At 33.3% G+C, this 11,661-nt stretch overlaps 1 protein-coding gene across 2 annotated transcripts; it reads left to right on the forward strand.

Moving 5' to 3' along the window:
- The first annotated feature begins 302 nt into the window (after positions 1–302).
- Positions 303–10,118, forward strand: LOC125664449 (Golgi SNAP receptor complex member 1-like). 2 transcript variants are annotated; one of them, XM_048897212.2, is made up of 8 exons: positions 303–371; positions 2,585–2,687; positions 3,007–3,091; positions 5,807–6,006; positions 7,253–7,324; positions 7,463–7,492; positions 7,596–7,678; positions 8,230–10,118. In XM_048897212.2, exons 1-8 carry the CDS (start codon positions 344–346, stop codon positions 8,352–8,354), a joined length of 726 nt encoding a protein of 241 aa, XP_048753169.1. In that variant the 5' UTR covers positions 303–343; the 3' UTR covers positions 8,355–10,118. The 2 variants fall into 2 exon arrangements, with proteins under 2 accessions (XP_048753169.1, XP_056007420.1); XM_056151445.1 differs by lacking the exon at positions 303–371 and adding an exon at positions 677–701.
- Positions 10,119–11,661: the final 1,543 nt, after the last annotated feature.

The raw sequence follows: 11,661 nt of genomic DNA on the forward strand, positions 1-11,661 counted from the left end.
GAACAAATTAAACATATAATGGTTGGCTATCACAGTATCGCTGTATTGATATTGCACCTAAGGATAACCGGGTGCTTATTGTAACAAATTCTATAGCGCTAATTAATATTCCAATAAAACACACAGAGAAAAATTCATATAAGATAATTAAGCGCTTGTATCACTCTGTCGATGGTGAAATCATACTTCGTTTAATATGAGATGCTTTAAAAACGAGCTATTGAATAAAATTCTGGTCTAAAGAGCCACCTTACTGTAAACGAGAAAAAATCCAATCGTATCAGCATTCTAAAATTTAGTCTATTACGATTAACGCGAGATTTCGACACGGTGTAAAAATAATATGGCAGACATGGGAAACCGATGGGAAGGTGTGATATTTATAGACTTGTTTATATATCGTTTATCTCTGAGTACATACCAAAGCTTACTTGTCAATGAATTGTAACATTGTTTTTATTTTTAAGTGGTAAAGATCATGGAATTATTTGTGTAATATACATGTAAATAGGTATTTATTGGATCAACTGAAACTAAGAAGAAATTTCGAAAAATGACTAGTTTTATTGCGCAGCTACATGTATTTATGCTTAGGTTAAAGGGTTACTAAATAAGGCCTGATCCACAAACGAAGAATATTTTGACAGTAAAGCTACGTCAGACGTGTCATTTGTACCATAAAGAAACGAAACATGATAAATGTATGCAACAACAATGTTTACACAATTGTTTTGGAGAGTTTTGATGTTTAAAAAAGTTTAATTTTAAATGAAACTTGAAAATGATATAAATTTCCAACAGGATTCAAACACTGCAGTATGAGGCAAAACTTATTTTCGGCACTAGAGCAGGCTAATTAGGGTAGAATATTGGTGTACATTAACTAGCCCAAATCTGATGCTATTGTCAATATTTAATGGTAGAGTAGTTGCTCATTATTTTATGACAAGATATGTGGATTGATGTTAAAAAAAATGTACATTGTAATACAGTTTAGTGTGTTCTGTTTGACTATTTGATCTGTCCTGCTTCAGAATAATGAGTAGGTAAGGAAGGCTTCCACTAATGCAAGATCTTCTGGCTAAAACATAATTATATTTCTTTAGCGAGAGTAGATATATCCTGTGCAACTGAGAAAAACACCCGAGGAGTACATCTATTTGTATTTCACATGAAATGATATGAAATTTCTTGACTGTGTTATCAATTCTGCATAGGCAATTGATGCCATGCTGAGTGTGTGTCGCACTTCTTCTGCATTGCTTGGGATTTGTCATTATTTTCAATCAACAAAACACCTATTTATGGTCATGTTTACTCTTTCGCTAAAGAGGGATAATCGCATTTTAGTAAGAAGATCTTGAGATAGGGGAAGTGTTCCCAATGAGAAACGAAATTAGATTCCATTGAAATCTTCACTAAATCAAGTGACTGGTGTCCTCCTATTGAGCGTCGTCCTGTTCCTGGTATTGGGGTACACTGACACACATTAGCAGTGTTCGAAATTGGTTAAAACTTGGTATAGACCACGGGTCTATGCCTAAACAAGATGACATAGAACTCATCGAATTGGCATAGACCGCAACATTGAAAAAAAAACAACACAAATTTAAAACGTTATTTACTTTCTTTCCATTTCCATAACAATATCCTCCTTTCTTCATAATGTTTATCAGACGTCGACTTTTGGGATAATTCTATCGCTTTAAACCTAGAAAATTGGCATAGACAATATGGTCTATCCCAATTACAATTGGCGTAGACCAGTGTTATTTGACATAGACTCGGTCTATGGTTAATTTCGAACACTGCATTAGACATACTCTTCAACTATCAAACTGTATACATCCTTAATGACAATGTGTTAAGTTCTTCCCAGAAGATATTGAATGCATGGGGGATGGTTAATTTCTGACTCTGTGCCGAACAATACAATATACCACTTGTATAGTGTTATTGCGCATCTTCATTAATCAAAAGATCCTGTACAATTTATACACTTTTATACATATATTTGGAACATTTGATAAATTTATATACATTATAAATGAATGTTTCACTAGATAATGATTTTCCTTTTTTAACTTTCTTTAAGGTCATTTGATACAATGAATGCAAGGGTTGATTAGATTGGTTGATGATTTTCCTTTTTTAACTTTCTTTAAGGTCATTTGATACAATGAATGCAAGGGTTGATTAGATTGGTTGATGATTTTCCTTTTTTAACTTTCTTTAAGGTCATTTGATACAATGAATGCAAGGGTTGATTAGATTGGTTGTGATAAGTCCTTAAAAATCATGTGACTTGTAAATTTTCTATGATATCAAAATTTTGAAATATATTGATGACCCTCCTACTATAACCCTGCATGAATTTTCCCCTCTGTTTTAAACTTAATTTTGAAATCATGGAAATAATTTACATTCCATATGGTAAATTGTATTCATTTATTTTTACTTATAAAAACAGAAATTCAGTTTCTTTATTATTTTAAGTTTTGTTTGTAGCAAGTGTCGTTAAAGGAATGGTTCATTTATTTAAATTTGTGCCCTCTGTTATATGATTTATTGATATTTATTTTAGATTTGCGGAAACTGGCAAGGCAACTTGAAAATGAGATCGATTTAAAGTTAGTCTCCTTCAGTAAGCTGGGAACAAGTTATTCCTCACATACAGACTATGGAAGGTAAGCAATTTCAATACCCCCCCACAAAAGAAAAAACTCCATCTATTTATGCTGTTCATAATTATAAATGTCAATGTTTACATAATGACAAGATTTATCTGAACTTTTGAAAATTGAGCTAGATTTTTAAAGTACAGTATAAACTGCCTAATCCGACACCTGTGAAATCCAATTCATGGGCCATTCTGATCTGTATTTCCATTGTGTTTTACACTGTTTATTCAGTTTCACCGTACGTGTATAATGATATCTGATGGTAGTTAATTTTGTGTGTTGTTTTAGTTTTCTACATTTTCTTTACAAAATCCCTTTTTTTCAGTGAGTCATCTCCCCTGATGCAGAGATCAAGCAGTGAACACATGTTTGACACCATGGCAATGGAGATTGAACAGCTACTGTCTAAGGTATGACTCGTTCAGAGATTGATTATGAACAACTGTTGTCTAGAGTATGACTCGTTCAGAGATTGATTATGAACAGCTGTTGTCTAGAGTATGACTCGTTCAGAGATTGATTATGAACAGCTGTTGTCTAGAGTATGACTCGTTCAGAGATTGATTATGAACAGCTACTGTCTAAGGTATGGGTCATCCAGAGATTGATTATGAACGATGCTGTCTAAGGTATGGGTCATCCAGAGATTGAACAGTGTTGTCTAAGGTATGGGTCATCCAGAGATTGAACAGTGTTGTCTAAGGTATGGGTCATCCAGAGATTGAACAGTGTTGTCTAAAGTATGACTCGTTCAGAGATTGATTATGAACAGCTGTTGTCTAAAGTATGACTCGTTCAGATATTGATTATGAACAGCTGTTGTCTAAAGTATGACTCGTTCAGAGATTGATTATGAACAGCTGTTGTCTAAAGTATGACTCATTCAGAGATTGATTATGAACAGCTGTTGTCTAAAGTATGACTCGTTCAGAGATTGATTATGAACGATGCTGTCTAAGGTATGACTCGTTCAGAGATTGATTATGAACGATGCTGTCTAAGGTATGGGTCGTCCAGAGATTGATTATGAACAGTGTTGTCTAAGGTATGGGTCGTCCAGAGATTGAACAGTGTTGTGTAAGGTATGGCTCATTCAGAGATTGATTATGAACAGCTGTTGTCTAAGGTATGACTCGTTCAGAGATTGATTATGAACAGATGTTGTCTAAGGTATGGCTTGTTCAGAGAGCGAATTGAATTATTTTTGCATTAAGCAGTCATTGGAACAACATCATGGATAATATATTTGGATAGATTTCTACCAGCTCTGAACTCAACAGTTGAAGATCAAAATTTATTACCACAATCAAGTTTTAAAGAATAAGGTCTTCTCTCAAGCAGTCAAACTATTAGCACAGTCTTCACGAAAACATTTAAAACTTGCTGGCCAGTCGGACCAGTGAAATGTCTGAATTTACTGGCCCACTGTGAAATTTACTGGCCCCCTAAATTTTCATGTTTATCACATACATTATGGAATGCATTGTAAAATTGTACAATTAATTTACTGAAACTATGGTTATTACTCGTATTCATATCCACCCTAAGACATCCTTTCTGTCGATACCAGAAAAACAACACTGTACATGGTATTTTCTCTCTCTACGCCCGCAAACAACAAGACTACAAATTTACGTATTTTTAACAAATATGAAAACAGCCCGAGTGCACCTTAGAAAATAGCCTTCTCTACCAACATCAAATGGAAACGATTGATTAATTCTACAAACTATAGAAATTGCATAAAATCAGAGATAACTGCAATTGTCGAAGTTCATTTTAATTGGAAAATGCAATAAAGCAACAATTACCAGTGTGCAGTGCGATACAGAACGCGGCCATTTTTGTTGTTTCAACAAGTTGTTCGTTTAATATTCACGTGATCAACGTACAAGTTATCTTGACAATTACACATATAGTTACAGTTTTTACGAAATAAACAAACCCCGATGTCCAAACACTTACTTTATTTGCTATTTTTTGATTTATTTTTATTTTGATGGTAAATTTAAGCAAATAAGACATTTAGAATATCTAAATCCAACATTATGTTTAATGTGATTTACAAAAAGTCTACAAGCCCATCGGACTTTCTGATTTTTAATTTCCACTGACCCGACCGTAAAATTCACTGGCTTCGGTCTTCGGACCACTGAGATTTCGTGAAGACTGTTAGCATGATTATTATAATCAATGAGCCCTATACTAAAACTGAAATGCATGACCCATGAACTAAGTTGGTCATATATATGTTATTTTTTAACGGGACTGATTCACGAATTTCCCCAAAATTTTGTTTTTTACTTTTAATGATCAAAATCTTTTGTCTAATGTGTTTAAAAGATATCACATAAAAATTAAGGTTATACATCATCACAGAAGCTCATTTTAGAGAGTTTATTATTTGTTTTGTAAACAAAGATTGCGGTATGTTATTGTTTACGAAATTTTCAAAAGAAATGCATATCGATCTAAGTTTATTATATCTTTCACATATCAAGCATTCTTTGGGTAAAATATGTCATCTCAAAGTTAAAATTTGTGACTATGCAAAATTAAGATGCTTTATATTACAAAATCAACATTTCACTTGTTTGTTTGTATACATGAAAAGACTCTTGAGTTTTTGTTTACATAACACAGATTTAAGGCTAAAATATTGCTTTTATTCTTGCGTTCAGAAGGTCAAAAGTTTGGCTGTCAGCATTAAATCAGTTATATTTTTAATGTTTAACACCAAAAATAAAAAATATTATTTTTAAAAAATTGTGAACCAATCACTTTTAAGATGTCATTGCCCAAACCTTTTAAGTGTTTAAAGTTTATAGTTTGTACATGCTTTGTAACCTGAACATTTTTAAACTCCTGTTAGTCCTGCACCCTCAATAACACAAGTATACCACACTTGTCCGACATCTGAACTTAATTCTGCATAATAACATTTGTCAGATGACATGTTCCTCTTCATTAAAATGTTGGTAGCTGGAAAATCAACTTTTTCCTTTTCCATATATCTGATAAATCAGTAAAAATAAAAAAAGATTACTTGGGATATGAGAAGTCAGAACAATTTTAATAATGTTGAAGTAACGACATAGTACATGTAGCTGTATTTCTAAAAATAGCTTCAGGAGACCAACGACAGAATGGCAGACTACACACAGAATATCGGAACCAACTCACCCAGCGCTGCGCTCCTTCACACATTACAGAGACACAGAGACATCCTCCAGGATTACTCGCACGAATTCCAAAAAACCAAGTCAAATATCACAGCTCTCCGGGAGAGGGAGGACCTTCTGGGATCAGTGCACAGAGATATCAAGTAATTACAGCACAGTTTATTAGTAATATATAGCACAGTTGTACTATTTATAGCACATATGTACTAATTATAGCATAGTTGTAATAATTATAGCACATATGTACTAATTATAGCACAGTTGTACTATTTATAGCACATCTGTACTAATTATAGCACAGTTTTAGTAATATATAGCACACCTGTAGCAATGATAGAGTATTTGTAGTATTGTTAAGCAGGTACTTCATATGGTAAGGTGAAAACGCCCAAGATTCAATGCTGTTATATTGATAAATGTATTACACAATACTGAAGAAGTCATAATTGAAGCCCTTCATATTACATTGTAGATTGTTTGCATAAAATTGAGATAACATTTGTAGTGTGAGAAAACATTTGTAGTAATATTGTATATGAGACGGATGAAAAAACCCACCAGACCCAGTTCTCTCATTATTTCATTAATATACTGTATCAATCGCAACTTCTCAGGTCTTTATGGCAAGCTTGAAGAAGGTGTCTCGAATGTCGTTCATCAGAAGTATGGAATTTGTACAAAATGGACACTTCCAATTATTGTGCAGGTCACTAATTAGTGATTTTTAACACATTGTTAGACTTACTATTGGGAGATCTCATCATTTCTAGCAAATATTTATTGGAAAAGGGATGATAAATATTTTCTATTGTCTAGTTTGATTTGATGATATACAAATGGAGATTACCATATTACATTCGGGGTTGTTTTTGCACTTGCTGGAAAGGCCTGAGAATGTTTGATTGATGCTGTATAAGATACAGGACTGTATACACAATACTTCAAGAGTTAAGAAGGTAGAATTGATGGTGTCATAGTACTCAAATAAAATACTTGGAGCACCATATGGTGTTTGTTTTCCTTGGAAGTATTGGGTATAACACGCTTATAATGAACAAGTTTAAAATAACTAATTAATGCTTAATATCGTGAAGTCATATTTATTCCTGTTTGAAAGGTAAGTAACGAAGATTTGATTAGATATCACAAAATTTGGTTATAATGAGCTGTTTTTCACAGATAGATGCTGAATGTTCAGTAGAACTGTTTAACTGTATAAATGTTTATGACATCATATTTCAGATATGCACATATTTTTAAATTTCCCCAGACAGCCAAATGAATAGTAGAACTGAGAAATTGGTTGAAATATACCATGCATTAATACAAATACTAGTATTTATATTATGGTACTTTGAAATGTTTTAAATGTGATATTTTACATTTCAGTGCATACAAGAATTCTTCAGGTCTGAATAGAAGAACAGATCTTTATTTGAAGGAGAATGAACACATAAGAAAGTGAGCATAAGTTTTACCTTGATACTGGTGTAAAACAGGGAGATATTCTATCATGTTTGCTGTTACAGTTTTTGATGAATTTTTTTTTTTATTTCTGAGAATTACCTGGTAAAAGGATATTAATTTGTTTATTCACAGCTCTGACCGGCTCATTGATGATCAGATCAGGTAAGAATTTACATGCATTAAAAAATGAAATTGGTCAGATTGCTTGATAGAAAATATTTGTATAACCCAGCAGTTATAATGCAGTTGAATTGTTATATTTCAGTGTTGCAATAGCAACTAAAGAAAATTTACAATCTCAGAAGAAAATGTTAGGTGGGATCCAACAAAGGATGAACTCATTAGCCAGTATCCTTATTAGTGAATAAGTAGATTATACTAATCTGTGTAGTATAGATGTGTCGGTTCATACAGTATATGTAATTATTTCAGCATCTTTAGTGTTGAATTTTTATTCTGTGCTGATATTTAAACTGCTGTATATATGCAGTAAAACATGCTAATATTGAACAAGCTTATATCAAATTCACATTATTGTGAAATGATATTTATTCCCCCATGAGAGGAAAATAACAAAAATATGATTGGATTGAACAAAGTTTGGTTATGAACTGTTTTCAGTGGCCCTAAAGGTTCACCATAATCACAGTGGCGAATCATGTGACTTTGGCATGACCTATTACCCGGAAAAATGACGGGTAAAAATGTCTCCTGAGAAATGGGTAATAGGTCTTACCAAAGTCATGCGATTCGCCACCGTGGTAACTGTGTTTTGCTGTATTCAGTAATATAGCTGACTCGAGTGCTGTGTTATGATCACATCGATATAATGCATTAGAAAGTCCATTCCATCCACTTTTTTAGCATTCAAGAAAAAAACTCCTTAACTAAATTCTCAGATCGTTTTCCCATTATCAACAGCCTTATTCAGAAAGTCAACTTACGGAAGAGAAGGGACACCATTATCCTGGCCAGCGTCATAGCAACATGTACCATCTTGTTAATGTTGTATGCCTTCCACTGAATGTCCCCTGTGATACTGTGTGAGAATGTGCGAGCGAGTGAGAGAAAGGGAGACAACTGAGTCATTGTTTACATGTTATTTCTCAGTCTGTGATGGATTATTAACATTCAATAAAACTTTTATCAATCGGATCCGTAATGGGTTCCATAAAAATGGCTGCAATGCGAAAAGAAATTGGCACTTTTTTTTATGCAGGATGTACATTTGTTTTGACAGGACACTTTGTGATGTGCTACCTTGTTGATAGACATGTACAGATATTACAGCTCTTCCTTGTAAAACAAGAGATCTGTAAGTCAATTCATCATTAATTTTATCCCTTCACTACAAAGTTGCAGGGTAGACATGAAAGGATGTGTAGATTTGTGAATCCAGAACAATGTTGTGGTTGGTACTGCATGATGTGACTAGATTTCCATCTCATACATGTACTTGCAATAACATCTTCATTATTCTCTTGCACTAGGAAGATCAAATTGTGACTGTTGAAAGTTTTGGTTGACTAATGCAGCCCATTATTCCAGTTTGAATACTTCACAGTTTTTAAGGAGAATGAAAATTCTGTGATGTCAAATTTCAAACCTAGGACTATTTCAACATGAAAATGACAGAAGTTTAAGGGAAATTCAAACAGATCCACAAAAGTGGCTTTGAAGCATCTCATCCTTTCAGCTGTTGTGAATTGTCTGGAAGCAATATCAGCATTGAATCCTGTAGTAATACAGCTTTTTTGGTGTAACAATTTCCTTTCTATAAAAGTAAGAAGCACTGCTCATGTTTTTTTGTTAAGTTTAAATTTCCATTTATTTTGGGATTTATGATGATTATATTTTAAAATTCAATGTACTATTTTTTCTCTCTGTTTACATGCAAATGTTTTCTGTATAGCTGCATATATACATGCCCAGACTGTGCATTCTTTTACCTGTGGTATTTACATGTACAGTATATATGCTCTTATTTTCAATAAAATTCTTTTTGTTTTTGTTCTGACAACAGTTTGTGACCATTCTAATGTGTTACTATTGACTACTGATAAAACATTCCTTGTAGACTTTATACATGTATATACTATATCTCGGACATTTTGAAACTGGTGTAGTGGACAGTACTTGGTGTTCAGTAATTTAACTAGTTACTAATAATACTAGGTATGCAAACTTGTTTGGTGAATTATTTCCTATATCTTGAAATGTTGATGAAATGGACAATTTAATCCATTGCTATATTAAAATGACAGGAATCGTGTTCATCTGACAAAACCATTGCTTTGTGTTTTCGAGTATTCAGCTGTGGAGCATGATGGGTCATACAGTGGCGGATCCAGGATTTGTTGGGGGGGGGGGATAAATAGGCTGGGGGGTTCCAGGCTTTTGAGGCTTATTAGGGTACTTTTATGGATTATTCTAGCTATACTTTATACATAATGAAATCAATAACAAATAATTGATTTGTTTGTATGTATAATGTCAAATCTTATACCTTTTGCTGTAACAGTTCTACAATTTTTTTTCTAATTTGGGTTACAAAAAAGGGTGGGTAGGGGTGTGTGGTCGTCTCCCCTCAATATCCGCCACTGACTGTTAAAAGTAGTAATTATGGGTATATACATGTATTATGTTACAGTAGTTTGTTGTGTGAACTTAATTGTGTAAAGTGAAAGTATATTGTACATCTATTTATTTGTTATATTTTATGCAGAAAAGAATTGTGTGAAAGTGTTTCCATGGTTACATAGTCATGAAATAAATAAATATGTCTGCAGTTCAGTTGTTCTGTGTGAATAATGATAATAAGTTATATTTACATTTATAACTTAGAATTACGATTTTAACAATTATAATTACATTTATAACTTAGAATTACGATTATAATTGTGTTTATAACTTAGAATTATGATTATAACAATTATAATTATGTTTAAAACTTAGAATTATGATTATAACAATTATTCAATCTAATTAAAATAGATCTTCCATCCGCTCCCCAGTTTTCGATACCACACGACGTTTTAATTAGTTTAATTAGATTGAACAATTATTATAATTATGTTTATGAATGTTAAGGTGGCTCATTACACTGAAATTTTATTTAAGTCGTAGTATCAGTTAATAGGAAAACCTTGAAGGCAGAATACAGACCAAACTATTAGGCTAGGACCGTTAAACTTGGTACACACCTTTTGTTCAAGGTTAGAGGTCAAGGTCATATTTTCAGTTGATAAGAAACCTTGTAGGCAAAATACAGACTGAACTGTTATTGGGGCTAGGACTGTCAAACTTGGTATACATACTCCTCATGCAAACGGAGGATGCTTATTGTTTCTCGAGGTCTAAGATCAAGGCCGTAGTATCACTTAATAGGAAAACCTTGTAGGCAGAATACAGACTGAACCTTTGGGGCTAGGATTGTCAAACCTGATGCACATACACCCTATGCCAAGCGGAGGTCCAGGTATCACTTGGTAGAAAAACCTTGTTTTCGTTGTAGATACAGATATTGCCCTGAAATTTAGTCACAGGCTTCCTCTTGGAAGGAATATAAGTTCAGTTTGAATTTCAGCTGGATTGGTACACCACAACCTACTTTACAGGAAAAAGTAGGTCAAACAATTTTCCAGATTTTTGTTCGTTTTGAATAAAAGGTTGCAATGAAATTTTGTCACAACCTCCCTCTCCGAGAAGTACATCTTCAGTTCACATTTCAACTTCATTGGTGCACCATGACCTAAGGCTTGTATCACTCTTGATGGTGAAATCATACTTCATATGAGGCACTTTAATGAGCTATTAAATAAAATTTTGGAGTAATGAACTTCCTTAATGTATTCATGAAAAAGGCATGGTCATGCTGTTCCCAGTTACGTGGCATTGTATGTTGGCTAATTCAAATTATCCGGATCACCAGTTTTCTAGATTCCGAATTGGTATCCTCTGAAACTGATGACATCACAATGCATCAACGCAACGTTTTTTGTAGAAAATATCGACTGTCACAAACAAAACTGTACACAAAATATAATTTCCCCGCATGTCTGTGTTTTAGATAATTTGGATTACATTTATTATCTTATAAATGTGGATTTAAAAATATACAAGGGGGTATATAATAATTTTATCATTACTACAGTAACTTGATCTGAAGAGTTGGATCACGTCTCGTGTGATCTGATGATCCGCACCTGTCAACTCGATGTGATCTGACTCTTCGGAACAAGTTACTGCAGTAACTATATATATGTCTTCATATGCGCATTGTTTACAACTGCAATGCATTCATGAGTAAATGTCTATCACTACAATCGTAG

Source organism: Ostrea edulis, chromosome 1 (genome assembly GCF_947568905.1).
Source record: "Ostrea edulis chromosome 1, xbOstEdul1.1, whole genome shotgun sequence".
In the NCBI taxonomy this organism is placed as follows: domain Eukaryota; kingdom Metazoa; phylum Mollusca; class Bivalvia; order Ostreida; family Ostreidae; genus Ostrea; species Ostrea edulis.